The following is a 16,776-nucleotide window of genomic DNA, read 5'->3' as shown; positions in this document are numbered from 1 at the left end:
GGGCTTTCGACAGCAGCTTTACATTCAGAAGTCTCCAAGCAGTTGCGGGAATGTTTTGGGATGGGGTGGGTAACCCTGGGGACAGCCGGCTGGGATTTGTCTGGACCAAATGGGGATGTGTGGACAGAGCAGAGTTGGGAAGGTCAGACCCTGCTTTGGACTTGTGTGGGTGGGAATGTAGAGGAAGAGGCACATATCCAAGGGCTTAGATGCTCTGTGGCAAACAGGATCTAAATTGAGCAACAGCATGGAGTACAGCTGCACACTGATGCTTGTTGCAGAGTTGCCATGTTTCTCCCCTGTACGCCTTGAAAGAGGCTTAATGGAACTGCATGCAAACAATAGTCAGAACAACAGCCCCCTGCCATTCTAATGAAAGGATGTTACTTTAACTGTCTTTGTTTTCTCAACATGGCACAGGCTTTTAGATTTGACAGTGTCTGACTGCGTCATAAATGGTTTTGGAAGGTGAAAACAGCTTTTGCTATGAGGAAGCAGAAGATTTCAGGCCTCTTTCTAGGGCGAGCACACAAGCTGCTTTGAGATCATGGAATGAGCACGTTAATGGCACACACTGATGAATGGTTCCTTGGGGGAAATGGGTTTCTGTGTCGAGTTTCACGTTCCTTCTGCATTGTGGAGAGCATCGTACGTGGCTCTGAGACAAGGGCAGTAATGCAAACAGGAGACCTATTCTCTCAGGCTTTCTGCAAATCCGGGCAAGTGCCCAGCATCGATTTGCAGCTGGTTAATGTTTTCAGGGCTTGCTTTGCCCTTATGTTTGTCAGGAAAAGGTCTCTGTGATGGGGGTGGACGTGCAGGGAGGAGCACGTCCTTTTAAATGAAAACTCGTGTTGTAGAGCGTGCCACCACAGCTTCAGAAACATTCTCTTTCTCCAGAAATTGTGGAATATCTTCAGTTTATACGTGTGGTGAGGCATCCTTGGGACTTTTGAGGTGAACAGCAACAAGAATATATGCAAATAGTCTTAATAACAAGCGAGGAGATAGATTGGCTTTGTTGAAGTTAATAGTACATTTTGGTTAATGAACAGTGAAGTCAGTAGCACCTTTTAGGTACAGCTTCACGCTTGTATTGTAATTTGATTTTAGCCAGTGTGTGCATGCACTGAAGTAACTATTTTCAGAAGTTTCTCCTTTGCTCAGAAGCTCCCCTGACCACCAGTGCCTGGAAAAGGCCTTCTTGCTCGTCCTGTGAAGTCCTGGATATTTTACTGCTTAGTGGGGAGAAACAGAGGAGGGTGGCATTTGAAATGGAAAAGAAAACTCGTCTGGCTTTGTTGGCTCTGCCTTTTGAAATGTGATCCTGTCTTGTGGCCACTTGGAGGATTTCCTATAAAAAGGATCATTTTTTCCCTGTTTAAGAATTTGAGGGAAGTTTGTCTTTGAAAATGGCTGATCTCAACGTTTCTAGACAGCAAGTAAGGTTATGGTAATTATAAACCAGTCCTTGAGGGCTGTGGAATAGGATGCAAAATCAAGGTATTATTTTGTTATGGGGTGGAGCGGAGGAATGGAGAACATGATATGCCAAGCAGGTGGACAGCCTGTGTTTAAAATTAGATAACAGCTCAGTTCAGATTCCCACCCATCTCTTATTAAAAAAAAAAAAAATTACGGCTCTGTGTTGCCAAATAATAAGATTATGTCCAGGTTTATGTTTGTAAGACTAATACATACAGGTCCTATTAGTTCCTAGCTGAAGTTTGGCAGAGGGTAGCCCATGATGTGCGGAGGGTGCTGCAGGCACCGAAGAGAAGAGGGTTTACAGTTGCGAATCCCCACCTAGGGGAAGCTGTCCTTGTGGCTGGTGGTTGCACATTTTAGCCTAACAATTTCTTCGGGCTCCCCAGAGAGGTCACAGTACCCAAGGAGGAGGAGGTTGTGGTCTTGGGGCAGCCACTGGATTTTGCTTACAAGTAGTTTTTGTTCATGTCCCTTATGATGTGCTTGTGATTTACAAGAGTTTTCTGTTGCTGGCCTTTGTCCAGGCCTAATGGGTGTTTTGATGCAAAATGTTCCAAAATGGCACTTTTGATGCTAGAAGAAAGGAGGTAATTGAGGACTGTAGTTACTGTGTTTTGCAGGTTAAGAATTAAGGCTCAAATGTTCCAGATTTTCTGAAGTTTATGCCTGTAGTGTGGTTTGAGAACCTAATCCAGATCTCCTGACATCCATCTTCGTGTCTCCCTTACCCTGCTGAGGGGCAGCACAAAATCAGACGGCTCCTGAGGCATCAAACACAGCAAATAACACTATGGAAAAGTATTTTACGTGGTGCAGTTGGAAGAGCAGTATGTGGTGCTTGGGGAATCGTGGAGCGTGGAGACGGGCAGCTGCAGCCCCTTGGTCATTGAGGTACCTCACAGCAAGCTGTGGTGCTGAGTGAGGATTCACATGTGCCTTATTCTGCTTCGTTTTGGCTGTGTTAGCAGTGACACTGAGCCCTTCTGTTTCCAGTGAAGGGAAAAAAAATCATCTTGACTGTTTGGGCCTTAGTGGAAGGATTGTACGGGAAAAAAATGTTCTGTTTGCAGGCAGCACAGTTGATGTTTTTGCTGATTTTGAGTGTTTTGCTCATCTCTGCACGCTTCCCTTTGGAATCTCTAGACAGCTCTTTTCCCCAAAAAGTGTGCTGCCAGAAAATGTTGGCAGGGATCTGCTTAGTTGCTGAAACTACAGCAACTGCTGTAACACGTACATGTTCCAGGTCAGCTTCATAACAGGAATTTGTTCCCAAAGACTTTGCTGCAGTCTCCAAAGCACTCAGTAAAATAACATCAGTCCCATTTTCTTTCTAACCCCATGTCTTCAGTCTAACCAAGCCCTTTTCTGGAGGGGGTTTGCCCTGTTCCCCACTTTTCTCCCAGCCTCCTGCATGGCTCTCCTTGCCCTCCCTTTCTCAGATGCTTCACTTCTTGCTGCTGTTATTCCTCAGCTGATGCTTCAGCCATAACAACAGTGTCTGCAGATTGATTGCCTCAAGTGCAAGATAAGCAAAAGATTTTTCTGAAACGCTTCTTTTTTCCATCTTTTTTCATGGCAGTGGAGGTATTGTGTATACTGGCTGCTACTCTGAAAGCTAGAAACCAGCTGTCATTAATATCCATCGTCTTTGGTTGGAGTCATCAATCTGGGGGCGAGTGAGCAGGAGCTGGAGGTGTAACTTCAGTAACTTTTTCCTGCAGTGCTATCAGGCTGATGCAGCCGTTCCACTAACATAAAACTGTCACTGAAAATCAGTCTTTCCCTTGTGGCTCATTGATTGAGCAGATGGGTTTCAGCCTGCTCTGGTTCCCCAGGACCAGTTAAAAGCACAGTTGCACACAGCATCGTGCTGGCACAAGAAGAGCTGGAGGAGGCAGCATGCTGTGTGAAACAGACAGGCGGGAGAGGACCGCATTGCTCGGCAGCCTTCTTTTTGCTAAGTGTCCATAGGCCCGTGGCCTGGATCCCCATCTCACGTTCTGGAGCAGCAGCACCAACTCATAGGGGCTTATGGCTGAAGAAGCAGGAGGTGATGTGGTCTCTGTGCCAAGGACACCGTAAAACCCACGTGCAGCTGAACTGTGGTACCGGTTAAATGTCTCCTGGTCTTGATAGTAGCGCTGGCCCTCGGAAAGACAATTTCCTCCCAGCCGTGGCCAGCTGTGAGGCCACTAGTTGGGAGATCACATTTTCGTCAATGAAATTGTCCCACTTCTGTTGAGAACCAGCTCTTGTGAAGCCAAAGCTATTACCCAGATGCTTGTCAGGCAGACACAAAAACACTTTGCAGTATGTTTTGGCTTTCTTTTAGGGGACTTCCTGCCAATAGAACAGTGGCATTTGCCCAAGTTTACCATGAACTTGAGGGCAGGTTTCTCTGTTCCTACCCTTGGAACGCTCCAGAAAACATGTTTTCCATTTTGCACAGGATAAAAGGAGCTTCCCTTTATGGGACTGCTGATGGCAGCATCTCAGGCAGCAAGCACAGTACTTGACCTCAGCATCAGAATGGACACTGCTCTTCACTTTTTTGTAGGGAGGGAATGCTCTGTTTCGTACTCAGGAGATAGATAGTTTATTCTTTATTATTCTGAAGTTTGGGCAAAGCTTGGTCTGGTTAGTGACCAGAAAAGTTTTCTCACAGCTCTAAGCTTGATGTATTCTTTCATGGCTGGTAGAATGTGCCTCCAGTGGATGGAGACGCTCCATTGGACGGGACATCACTATTGGATGGGACACTTTTCCCAAGAAAGCTGTAATCATCACAGCCTTCTCCTTCCTGAGTGTTTTCTTTGCTTGTGAGCAGTGGCTTTCCTAGGAAGTAATTCTGTTCTCAGGTCTTTCTGCAGTTCCTGTTTTGGTTTCCTGAGCTTGGTGCTCATGGAAAGCTTGCAGCTTTTCTCTGAGCCTGTCTGATGCTGAGTAAGATGCTGGTGTTTCTGTCGTATTTCTCTGAAAGCTTTTGATGCTCTGGCAGGGAAATCTCTTGGCAAAACTCAGCTCCTTGGCTGTGTCTGATTCACTCTTTGCTTGCATCATTATCAACCCATTGGCATCACCAGTGACTTTGACAGAAGATAGAGCAGCACTTCTCAGTACTCAGCCTTTTTGGGATCATAGTGCGTCCACTTCTAACTCTTCCATAAACCAAGAGCAAGCCTAAAATTGCCTTGAAATCCAACAGTCTGCTGCTGCATGTTTAGCTCCAAACTGATGCTGTGCTGTTATCCACCAGTGAAATTTTTTTTGTCTCTACTTGTCATCTGCCCCTCAGACTGCAGTGAGTTTTGCTCCCCGTGATCCTGACCTAGTGGGAAATGCCAGCTAGAGCTTTTCTCTCAAAGCAGACAATTTTGTGACAAACCTGGCTCAGGATGCCTGGTGCCTCCCAACGGTTTCTCCTTTTGCAGTGACTGCCACAACAGCTCAGTGCAGTATAGCTGAACACAACTCACGTCCATATGGGCAGAAGGCACATGTGAAAGAGCGCTGGCAAAGCTTTTGAGGACAGTGAAGACAACAAGAAGCCCATTTTTATTGGGCCTTTAGAAGCCCTTTCTTGCCAGACTTCTGTTGCCTTTGCACATCACCCATTTTCAGCACAAGGCAGGGCCAGTGCCTGCTTTGCCACGAACCAGGTATTAGCTTGCACTGATGCTGTGCTCAGCCTCCACATTTCCTGTTCCCGTCGTGTTGTCTTTGGATGAAATTTAAATTTCCCTTCTTCCCCTCTTGCCAGATGAGCCGTGTGTGCACGGGCCAATGCTCTGCTCGGTTTGCTCCCTGCTGCTAGTTTGAAGCCAAACGTCGCCAGGTGTACAAATGCACAGCTCAGCCCTGGACATATTCACTGTTCTCTCCATACTTTTAGACATAATATTTACACTTGGCCGTTACACGTAGCTTTATTTCAAACAAATGACTGTACTATATATTTGCTGGGCTTTTACAGTTTTTCTGTTCTGCAGCCAGCATTGCAGCTGTGCCCAAACTTCTGGCTAGGGCATGTTATGGAGCCTTTTATGGACTCCCAGCACCGCTCTGGGCGTGCAACCAGACCTGCTCCATCTCCTGGCTCTGGCTCCTCTGCTCAAGCAACAGGTGAGCAGCTCAGCACCTATAGTGTCCCGTTCTGTTGCTTCCTCTATGCTGGGAAGGCTTATAGTCCTATGACACAGGCATGCCGCTGCCTGACAAAGTGAGGGAAAGCCCATAAAGAGGAAACCAGGAGCCAGGTGGAGCAAATAGATCTGGGGGCACACAGCGCTGACCCGTTGCCATCACCCAGGCAAGTCCTTGGGTGTGTGCTGAGTCAGGAGTTGAGTAATTCCTCGAAGCTCCAGGAAGTGTTGGTGGTTAATGAAACCAAGCAATAACGTGGTATTAGTGGGTTCTTTTTCTGGAAATTCCCATGAAAAACACCACTTTTTGTGCATTTGTGGTTGCGAGCGCTCCTCGAGACCCTTGGCACGAGGATGGAGGTGTTGTTCCTGGCACCCTGACCAGATTGCAGCTCAGTAAATTACGATCTGTTTACTTACAAACGCCACCTGCGGTTTCAGTAGGATCCAGCATTAATTTATTAGCCTGAACTGCTGTACGCTGTTTACAGAGCTGCTGAACGTCGTCTTGCGAATGGCTGAGCTGACTTTGACCCCTATTCCGAGCTTGTGCACCAGTTTGTCTGCAAAGCATTTTGGGATTTGGAATGAGTAGAGAAGATTTCTAAATAAATACTTTTTAAATCCACTGCATGCAGGCTTGGGTGGGAGCAGTTATTCCCTGCAGAAAAATTCGGCTGCTACAGCTGAGATTGCTTAACAGTGGCAGTTCTCCAGAACATCCTAACTAAGTGCTGCTTGCTGCTGTTGCATCTAGAGTGCTTGGGAAAGGACATGAATAAATGTGTTAAAAATCAGCTATTTTCATAACTCGCTGAAATCCCTGGATAGCTGAGTGTAATTTTCCATTGTTTTTGAGCGGATGATCACGGATTGCTCTTTGAATATAAGGAGTACTGAAAGATGAACTGCAGGCCTGCTTTGGCACATGGTGACGTGCTGTGCGAGTGACCTGGTTTCCATGAGTTGTTCTTGCTTCCTCGGCCAGCGAGAGCTGAGGAACCTTCCCTTAGCAAGAGCTAAAATATTGGTGGGACTCTTCAAACTGCGAGACAGCGACTGCAAGCCACAGCATGGAATCATAGGCTGGAAAGGCCAGCGAGGTCATCCAGTCCAACCATCAGGCCGTGCCCATGACAGCTCTAGATCATGTCACACATTGCTACGTGCCTTGAACACTGTCTTGAACCACTGTCTAGGGACAGTGACCCCACCACCTCCCTGGGCAGCCTGTGCCAATGCTTCACCTCTCTTCCTGAGAAGAAATTCTTGCTACTACCCAACCTGAACCTTCCCTGGCATAGCAGAAGGCCGTTACCTCTCATCCTGTCTGCCTGACCGGCTTAGGAGGGAAGGGAGGACTTCAGCAATCCCTGGAAAACTTTCTGAAAGCTTTTGTAGGATCAAGGGGTGTTTGGAGGGCAATAGACATCTCTTTGCTCAGTTTGAAGTGAGTGTAGAGGGCATCTCAAGTGCTTTTTTTTTTTTTTTTTTTTTTTTTTTTTTTTTTTTTTTTTTTTCCCTTTGCTTCTGTAGAGCAGAGGTCTGGCTTCTTCCTGCCCTTCTTCATAGGGCTGAGCAGGCTGGCTAGAAAATCTGCCTGGGAACCTTGATTTCCAACCAAGCAGAAAAAGAACATATAGAAAATAAATTAAAAAGGAGCATGCAACACCTTAATTTGATAGCAAGTTCTGATAAATCTGAGTAGGAGACAGAATCTGGTCCATTAGGGAAGCAGGTTGTGCAAGGCAAGGGAGAGATTTCAGTTTGCTGTGCCAAAATAACGTGGGGATTTGGGTTACGACACAGGGAGGTGCAAGTCCCTGCTCAGAACGCCTGGAGGCACAGCACCAACTCACCTCCACCAGCGCGGGGCTCCGACACCAGCAGTGCAGGTTGACTGCACTTTGTCCTCAGCCAGAGCAGTATTCCTCTCGTTCTTCACATTCCTCAACTGTTCACCTTTCCCCACCCAGCTCTTAGCAAAGAAAACATTTCTAATCCAGAAGGAGATGCTGGGGACATGGAGGTATTGTGACGTTGGGCTTGAGGATATTATTAGGGCAGGTTAGTATCGAAGGGTGGAGTGACCATGTTGGAAATGGGCTTTAGCATTGGCTTTGCGTGCTTGGGAAGAGGAAGCTGTAGCTTTTTTGATACGTCTCTGAAACTCATTGCTAATATATGGCAGCAGGGAGGCAGCTTTAAAGGAAGGGGGGTTTCTTGGTGTGTTGGCAGGACTTGGGCAAATTCGGGAAGTGCTTGTTTTAAATTTCCTTTCAAAGAGCACTGTGTGTCCTGTGACCGTGCACAGAAACCAGCCGTGGCCACGGGCAGAGCAGAAGTTGGGTTTCTTGAGGATTCAGGGCGAGGGGCTGGATTATAATTTAATTTTGGATAATTTAAGACATTGAATACAAAAATAAGTTTTAAAAATATTTTGAGACATTTATGTAAAAGGAGTATGTTTTTGTTAAACATAACAATGGAGGGTTTGGGCTAGAAATTAAAGAGCAGTGCAAACAAAAGGAAAATGTAGTGCTTGGGGTTTTTCTCTTCTTCTGTGGTTAATCTGCAGAATGTCTTTTGTGTCTTGATTATTATTTTGAAACCAGTGTGGCTGTGGGAGTCAAATTCAATGGTAGTCACTGATCTGCTTGTGTTTTTTTTTTCTTTGCCAAAAGGAAGAATTTCCAGTGGGTGGGATGGGTGGGTGGGTGGACGGATGGACGGATGGACGGATGGACGGATGGACGGATGGAGGAGGAGCCTAAGCTCCATATTTTGCTCCTCTAGAACTGTGACTGAAAGGCACGCTCCATGCTGTACCAAGGCATGTACAAAATTACCAAATCCTCCCAGAATATCAGTCAGCCATGCAGAAGCCTCCCGGTGCACAGAACCCAGACTTTCTGACAGTTGTCCCAGTTGTGTTCGTCCCAGTTGTGTTTTCTGGGGTTGGATGTGGCTCTTCATTGTGATTAACCCTGCTCTCCCTCTGCAGGGTTTTGGCTGGTGTGGACCATCATCATCATTCTCAGCTGCTGTTGTGTTTGCCACCACCGCCGCACCAAGCATCGTCTGCAGGCCCAGCAGCGACAACATGAGATCAACCTGATTGCTTACAGGGAAGCCCACAACTATTCAGCCCTGCCATTTTATTTCCGTACGTAGCTCACATCTCTTCCTGGCAGTCATGGGGAGCAGTGGCTGGGCTCAGCAGGAGGCGGGGGCGGCTCTAAACTTAGGGCATAGAATGGAGGGGACATGTTTCAGCTTCTGTGTGCATCTGAGCCCTCCTAAGTCTGGAGTTGAACAACACCGGCTGTAGCACGTGTTGAATCCACCACTGATTAGGCTGTATGTGTGCAGCGATCGGCTGGGTGTCTTCCTGGGAAGGTTTTTAAAATACCTCCTGCAGGATGCTCCTCCTTTTCAGCCTGCACTCATTGAACTCTTGCCCCAGCAGTGCTCTACTCCCCAGTCCAAAGGCTGTACAATTACACATGGAAAACTGCAGTGCTGTCTCTAAATGTTTCCATTACTTAAGCCCGTTCTGTCTGTGTAGATTATTTTGTTGCCTGTTATGGAATAAATAACATCTTCCTTAGTTTTGAGGTAGCGTAAGAACAACAAATTAGCTTCTGTTGACAATACTGCCAATTTATTCTGGCTGCACCAGAAAAGCACCAGAATCCAGCACTGAAACAACTATAAGCCCAGCTCCTAAGTTTCTTGTGTCTATATTTATGCAAAGTTCTGTGAGATTAAATCTTTGCTCTTTAAAGTGGAAGTTCAGCTGAGAAGGCAGTGCTGGAGGGGGCTGGAGGTGAGTTACCTCCCAGCTTGTCCCTCCAGCCAACACATGCTTTCCCTTGAGGAGTTTCATGGGGGCCCTGTTGGGATATCGTAGAATCATGGAATCATTAAGGTTAAAAAGACCTCTAAGATCATGCAGTCCAAGCATCAGCTCATCCCACCCGTGCCGACCAGACCACATCCCCCAGTGTAACATCTCCATGGTTCATGAACATCTCCAGGGACGGTGACTCTACCACCTCCCTGGGCATCCTGTCTCACTGCCTCACTGCTCTTTCTGAGAACAGTTTTTTCCTAATTTCCAGCTTGAACCTCCCCTGGCACAACTTGAGGCCATTACACCTTACAGGGAGGTAGTGACCAGGTACATTTAGGCGTGGAACTAAGAGCCAAGAAACTTGGCTGCTGTTCCCAGCTGTGTTCATCTCTTCATGTATCTGTGCCCTCCTGTGCTGTGATTGCTGTTCCTCAGAACACAAAGCATCTCATTGATTTGAGTTTCACCATTGCACATAAAGCCCATTGACCCGCTTGGTGGGAGGGTGCTGGTATGGCGCGCTGACCTACATTAATGCCAAGTTTCCTAAGAAAGGCTGCTCAAAAAATAACTTCTCCTTGCCTCCCACTTTCAGGGTTTCTGCCAAATTATTTACTACCTCCCTACGAGGAAGTGGTGAACAGACCGCCGACCCCCCCGCCTCCATACAGTGCCTTACATCAGCAGTGTGTCCCAGCAGGCAGCAGTAGCACAATCCCAGACACGCCGAGAAACCTGCAGCCAGCACAGAGCAGCTCGGCGGTGCCCAGCGGCAATCACAGCCGCACTGACAGCACCGGGTCCCCCGGCCTCGGAGACCCCGAGCCTTCCACCGCCGCGCTGGTCGAGCGAGCAGTAGCCAAAATGCAAAGCGTGGAGCCCGGCGGCACCAGCACAGGAGCAGAGCTGGTGGAGAGGGCCGGTCCCGAGAAGGATACGGAGTGCAAGGAGGAACTGCTGAAAGGTTACAGCTCGGAGAGCTTGGAGCAGAGCAGCGCCATTCCCGACGCCAAGGACAAGACGCCGGGCAGGCAGCGCCGCTTCACGGGCGACTCGGGCATCGAAGTCTGCGTATGCAACCGGGGCCATCACGACGATGACCTCAAGGAGTTCGACGGGCTCATCAACGATGCTCTGGACGGGCCCCTGGACTTCTGTGACAGCTGCAGCGGCCGCCCGCACGGCGACGAGGAGGAAGGGCTTTTTAATGCCACGGAGGAGCAGCACCGCGAACACAGCCACCACCACCTGCCCCGGCAGCCGGTGTGTGTACTCTTGAACACAATAAATGAGCAGGACTCTCCAAACTCCCGCACCAACAGCTCCCCCAGCTAAGGAGGCAGAGCGGGAAGGAGAACTGGGGGGAAAACGAAGAAACAAGTGAAATAAGCAGATAGAAACTTTGAAAGGAGAAAAAGGTGATATAACCTTTTTTGTTCTTGTTTTTTTGTTTTTCTTTTTCCCCCTCCAGTGTAATTCGGGGACTCGTCCCGAAGGCCCAGCTTGTGGGGACGGGCTGCTCTGGATTTCGTTAATCATGTCCGTTCTGCTCCGTGGGGCAGGGACTGTTTGTCAATGAGACCTTCTCACAAATGGAACTTTTCCAATGGTGATTTTGGTGATGGTTATTATGAGTTTGTTGGTATTAGTTTTCCAGAACACTGCTTTATCTCGCAATCAGTAAAGCTCAGCAAATCTCACCCTGGGAGGATACGAAATCACCACAGCGCTTCAACCTCCAGGTGTCTTCCCAGAAGCAAGCAGCTTCTGACAGTGCCGGCAGTCAGTAGCCCAAGAGTTCTGGTTTGCTATAGTGCTCTTGAGGCATTGTGGGTTTGGGGTTTTTTTTCACTCTTTAGGTTTGTTTTGTTTTGTTTTTCTTTTGGTGTTAAACTTTCCCAAAGCTGATGAATGCCTCAACACATCAGCCCTATAATCTCTGGTGCTTCAGTGTTTAAGACAGCAGGTAGGAAATTTCCCACTTGAAGCTGGTGGCGGAAAGCCCAGTTTCTTCCAGGAGTGTTCGTCTACCACAAGCAGTCTGAAAGGAGATGTTTTTCAGAAATTTGCCTTTCCATGTAATTTTCAAAGACAAGTGTATTCCTTCAATGCCTCCAAGAGCACAGCTAGAAGTAGAATCAAGGCAGCTGGGCTGCCTTCCAAGTACTGTGGTCTCCGAATGACCTTTTCCCGGTGTGCTGCAAAAGGGCTTGGCTTTATTTTTTTTCCTTATTTTTGCACCCTGAGAGCAGCACACTCGAGTTAAGATGACAAAAAAGAAGAACAGGGCTCTCTTTGGCCAGTGTGCCTTCAAGCTTCAGCGATGCATGTTGAACAAATGGAGACGAGAGCTCCGTCCATTGCGAAGGGATGACTTACCGTGTAGATGTGGAACACCTGTGCAGTATTTTTTTTTTTGATCCAAAAGTTTGGTGCGATTCTGATGTTGACCACTTCAAGAAAATGAATGTCTGTTTTCTTTTTTCTTTTTTTTTTTTTTAATAGTGGCAACTGGCTACTGTATAATGTCTGTGAGCGTGTGTGTGTGACTGCAATCCATGCATGCGAGTCCTACTGGTAATATGAAAACCTGCTGTAAGACTGCAAGAAAATTTACTGTAGCTTTGCTTTAATAAACGGTAGAGATTTTGTTAGTAACAACCTGAAGGGAAAAACAAAATGAGCTGAAAACTAACATTCCCTGGTGTGCTCGTGTGGAAGAGAGCACAATTCAGACTGTGTATCTTGTTCTTGGGTTATCTCCCCATCCCTTTTATAACTATGGTCATCCAGATCATTGCTATTATGGGGAAAGAAATTGAAAACTGAACTCAGTCATATTCAGATTTGATTGATTGAAAACCAAAATCAGTTTCAAATAAGGTGGAAACCAAAATATAATGCCTTTTCTGATAACTCGCCTCTGTGTATGTGTATCATTCTGTGAGTCACAGAATCATGCAGTGGTTGGGTCGGAAGGGACCTTAAACCCAGCCAGGTCACCCCCTGCTGTGGGCTGGGTGCCCTCCACCCAGTCAGGGCCCAGCGCCCATCCAACGCAGCCTTGGGCACCTCCAGGGATGGGGCACCCGCTGCTCGGGGCTCACTTCCCCCCGAGCCTTTCCCCTCCAGTGAAACAACTGACGGACAGCGTTTGTCTGGGGGTGCCGGGAGCTCAGGGAAAGCTCCTGCCTTTCTGTGGCTGTGGGAATCATCTCAGGGTGTGAAAGCATGCCAAGCCACCACCTGAAGAGCGATGCGCTCCCACACCACCAGCTGTGCCTCCACCCTTGCACACGAGGATGTGCGTCAGAGCCAGCGCCCGGCCCACACTGCTTCCTGCCTGCGGCCTGGGAGCCGTGCAGGGTCACCTCTTCCTCCTTCTGGCCAGGCCATCCTGCTGAGCCCTGCTGCTGCCCGAGCGCCTCAGTAGAGACGCAGGCTCGTATCTCGTTTCTCCCCCATTTAAATGTCCCACGTAGTCCTGGACATGAGATGCAAACCACCTGGGCGGCTACATCAGTAGGGTCATTTCAGCTGCTTGCGACAGATCGGCCAAAACCTGGTGGCTGCTGCCAAGGTCCCCCCCACTGCCCATAGCACGGTCACTGCCAGCCCCCAGGCTTGGGTTGCTGGTGTACAATTGGAATAAAGGTGGAGGGCTCAGCCCAGGCACTGAGGGTCTGCTTGTTTGTGGTCCCAGGAGCCCCTCATTTCCTGAGGCAGGAGATTAGATGGGGAAGCCTGGCTGCTGCCATCCATATTGAGAGAGAAAATGTAAAGCAAACATGAATAGAAGAGTTAGCAGCAAGGAGAGACTAGCTGTGTGCTGGCTCTCCTGCCTACCGCCAAGAGTTAAGATGCAGGGTAAGCACAGGGAGAGAGGGAAAGTGGAGGTGTGCGGAGCTACAGGGTTAAATATTAAGAAGTCAGATAATAGAGGACCAGAAACCTAGTTGCACGCTGCCCTCGCTGGCAGGGTATGGCAGCTGGCTCCTACTGGCAATGGGCTCAGCATGCACGTGTGCACAAATGTGTATGTGCATGCATGTGTGTGTGGGCATGCAGGAATGCATTTCTGTGCCTGCACGCACTTGCAAGCACACAGCCACGCAGGTGCATGCAGTATGTGCCTGTGCACAGCGGGAGCCACACAGGAGCTAAAAACGTAGCAGTGTTTGAGCTGTTTCCTTCTTTCCCCTGCACTCAGTAGGTTTCCAGCCACCTGTGGCAGCCAGATGCCCCCCCCCCCCCATGCCATGTCCATGTGGCAATGTCTGCAGCCCTGCAGAGGGGCTATGCCCTCAGCTCAGCCCAGCACTCACATGAGGTCTTGGGGCCATCTGAGCCCTCCCACCTGCACTACCCTCTGTCACCCGCCCAAAAAGCAGCGTGAGCAGTGCTGGGCGGGGGACAGCTTTATTCTGACAATCTCACATCCACGAGGCACTCAGAGCGCAGTCTCTATGGCATGCACCCACTCCATTCCACTATCCAACTACCCCATCTCACCCCACCATCTCACCCCTCCAGGCTTCCCGCAGCCTGGCCTTCACCCGAAACTTCTGCACCTGCAGCACGACACCGAACTTGCCCTCCAGTGAGGGCAGGGGCTGATCCTGCGGACATTCGAGTGTGAACCTCTGCAGCACCCAGGCCAGGAAGAGGAAGAGCTCCATCTTGGCCAGGACTTCACCCAGGCACACGCGGATGCCGGCCCCAAAGGGCAGGTAGCTGGGAGAGGGTGAGTGGATGTGCTGGCCCTGCTCATCCAGAAAGCGGCCTGCAAGGGTAAGGGGCACCGCTGTAGATGGGGGATTTGCCCCTTCTGACTGAGACCTGCCCCAGTTCATCATCCCTCCCACCTGAGCACTGGGCTAAGAGCTCACAACTCACCAGGGTTGAACTCCTCAGGTTTATCCCACTCCTTCTCATCGTGGTGCACAGACCAGAGGTTGATGACCACTCTGGCGCCCTTGGGGATGGAATACTCACCGATGCTGTAGAGCAGACACAGCATGTGATGGACGCTCCCTCCCCAGCCTCTGCCCACACCCAAGTTGGTCTCACCTGGTGTCAGCGAGGGACACGTGTGGGATGAGCAGGGGGGACACGGGCCGGATGCGCAGCACCTCACTGATGGTAGCCTCCAGGTAGGGCAGCAGTGGGCGGTCACTGAGGTGGGGGTGACGTGCCAGGCCAATCTTCTGGTCCATCTCCTCCTGGATCTTCTTCTGGACCTGCAATAGGAGGGAGCCTGGGAGGGGTATGCTCTGTGCAAGGAGCATCTTCAGCACACCGTGGCAGATAAAGGCCACTTTATCTTTACTTTCTTTACAAGGAGAGTGGTTAGGCCCTGGAACGGGCTGCCCAGGGAGGTTGTGGATGCCCCGTCCTTGGACGTGTTCAAGGCCAGGTTGGACGGGGTCCTGGGCAACCTGATCTAAATGTGTATATTTAGTGGCCCTGCTAGGCAGGGGGATTGGAACTACATGATCCTTGAGGTCCCTTCCAACCAGGGTGATTCAGTGATTCTGTGATCTGTGTGAAGGCAGAAACAAAGCTCTCACATCCCTGTACCACTTATCTCTAAAGCCTGACATCTCCCCCAGCATCGCTCTTTCCCAAAGCCTTCTGAGATGGCCCTGATGCAGCAGGGACCCCACAGGCCGTACCTCAGGGTAGTGGAGCAGGTAGAGCACAGCCCATTTGAGCACAGTGGTGGTGGTTTCCACGCCAGCCCCAAAGATGTCCCCCACCGTCATGAGGAGGTGGTCGTCTGTCAGCTCCAGACCTGGCTCAGGAGGGCTGCTGTTCTCAGCGTTGAGCCTTACTTGCAGGAGAGCATCCATCAGATCCCTCACAGTGTCCCCACAGAACGCTTCCTGCCAGGGAACACATGTGAGTTGGGCTGTCCCATGCATAGTCCTACAGCCCAGCTCCAGCAGTTGCAGCCCCAAGCATCCCTTGCCCCTTCAGTACCTTGTGTTCAGTGAATTTCTGCTGGAGCAGCTGGTCCCTGACCTTGAGGCATCGCTTCAGCAGGGCCAAGTCCCTGTTGGGGAAGATCTGGGCGAGAAAAGCCCCGAGAAGGTTCATGTGGGATGATGCATTCCAGCCCCTTCCTCTATTTCAAAAGGAAAAGGCCCACGTGGTTGCTGTGCTCCCAGTTACCTGCAGCCAGGGGAAGATGTCCACCAGGCTCTCCTTGGCCACGGTGTCCACAATGCCCTGGCTGTACTCCAGCATAGCCTCAAACTCGGGGTCCCCGCGCCGATAGGAGGAGTTGAAGCAGAGGGAGCAGACCACGTTGGTGACAGCCCGCGTGAGCTCTGGGGCCATGTCTAGGGCCATATCCTGTGCAGCACCAAGTGTCTCACACAGGGACGCAGCCTCCCGACAGACTTTGGATGGAAGGAGAGGGGCAGTGAGCTCTAGGGGCGGCCAAGGGGGGAAGGAGGGGGAAAGCTCCCAGCTGCTTCATCAATTCCCAATTATTTGTCCCTGGCATCCCAGGAAACCCAAGCATGGTGAAAACCAAACACTTACTGATCTTCTCGAGGGCGACTGAGCCCTCCCCAAACATGGAGAGGGCGGCATGCACCAGCTTGCGCTGGAACTTCCACAGGGGACCGTAGCTGGCAAAGGCGATGTCCTTGCCCCCACGGGACAGTAGGTCCGTGGTCACCTGCGGGACACGCAGCCACGGGATCACCCTGCGCAGCATCCTCACCCCACACCAGGGGATCCGCCAACGCTGTCTCCGTGGCAGCATGACTTACAGTGCGAGGCCGTCCGGCGAAAGCCTTCCCCTTCTTCAGCAGCACCTCCCGGGCGTGCCTGTAGCTGTTGACCACCACCACGTAGTGGGAGCCCATCCATAGCCCGTAGAGGCTGCCGTAGCGACCCTGCAGGCGCCAGAGCCGCAGGTGGAGCTGCGGGTGCCCGGCCAGCTGCAGCAGGCTCCCCACCAGCGGCAGGGCTGGAAGGCTCCGCAGCCGCCCAGTCCCCGTCCCCTTGGGAGCCTGACTGCACGACAGCCTCCAGGCGCAGAGCAGGGCCAGGGCAAGCAGCAGGACAGCAAGAGGCGGCATGGTGGGACGGCTGCGGGACCGTGTGGCTCCAGGGCCTTTATAGCCACTCGGAGGCATCCCCTTGACCCTGGGATGGGCTGGGCAGCTTATCGGGGAGATGGCGGGGGGGGGTGATGGGCAGCGGGCCAGCGCTGCAGCTGGGGTGAAGGCAGCGGGGCCAGGAGTGCTAGCGGAGCTCTGGGGATGCTCCGGCTGC

General features: G+C 50.5%; 2 protein-coding genes across 6 annotated transcripts in view; one reads left to right on the top strand and one right to left on the bottom strand.

Annotated features, from left to right (window-relative positions):
• WBP1L (WW domain binding protein 1 like) overlaps positions 1-12,402 on the top strand; it is a 49,149-nt gene extending 36,747 nt beyond the window's left edge. For all 5 annotated transcript variants that reach the window (XM_052677286.1, XM_052677284.1, XM_052677281.1 and 2 more), the window contains 2 exons: positions 8,635-8,796; positions 10,082-12,402. In XM_052677286.1, the coding sequence (XP_052533246.1) occupies positions 8,635-8,796; positions 10,082-10,821 (902 nt within the window). In that variant the 3' untranslated portion in view covers positions 10,822-12,402. The remainder of the gene's footprint in view (positions 1-8,634; positions 8,797-10,081) is intronic.
• Positions 12,403-13,889: 1,487 nt separating this feature from the next.
• On the bottom strand, positions 13,890-16,607 carry LOC128077760 (steroid 17-alpha-hydroxylase/17,20 lyase). Its single transcript, XM_052677275.1, has 8 exons — positions 16,269-16,607; positions 16,036-16,174; positions 15,661-15,890; positions 15,469-15,555; positions 15,162-15,371; positions 14,557-14,726; positions 14,383-14,486; positions 13,890-14,269 (listed from the first exon to the last, which is right to left on the bottom strand). The coding sequence occupies exons 1-8, from the start codon at positions 16,578-16,580 to the stop codon at positions 13,995-13,997; spliced, it is 1,527 nt and encodes a 508-aa protein (XP_052533235.1). The 5' UTR covers positions 16,581-16,607; the 3' UTR covers positions 13,890-13,994.
• Between the last annotated feature and the right edge of the window lie 169 nt (positions 16,608-16,776).

This window comes from Tympanuchus pallidicinctus, unplaced genomic scaffold, assembly GCF_026119805.1.
Source record: "Tympanuchus pallidicinctus isolate F22 unplaced genomic scaffold, pur_lepc_1.0 scaffold16, whole genome shotgun sequence".
In the NCBI taxonomy this organism is placed as follows: domain Eukaryota; kingdom Metazoa; phylum Chordata; class Aves; order Galliformes; family Phasianidae; genus Tympanuchus; species Tympanuchus pallidicinctus.
The sequence above is the reverse complement of the archived record's forward strand: the minus strand, read 5'-3'. Positions and strand labels throughout refer to the sequence as shown.

Excerpts from the sequence above, each read along its gene's own strand:
- LOC128077760 (XM_052677275.1), bottom strand. The coding sequence starts at position 16,580 with ATGCCGCCTCTTGCTGTCCTGCTGCTTGCCCTGGCCCTGCTCTGCGCC. Across the intron at positions 15,891-16,035 it reads AGTCGCCCTCGAGAAGATCA|TCTGTCGGGAGGCTGCGTCC; the intron begins GTAAGTGTTTGG and ends TTCCATCCAAAG. Across the intron at positions 15,556-15,660 it reads ACATCTTCCCCTGGCTGCAG|ATCTTCCCCAACAGGGACTT; the intron begins GTAACTGGGAGC and ends TTTCTCGCCCAG.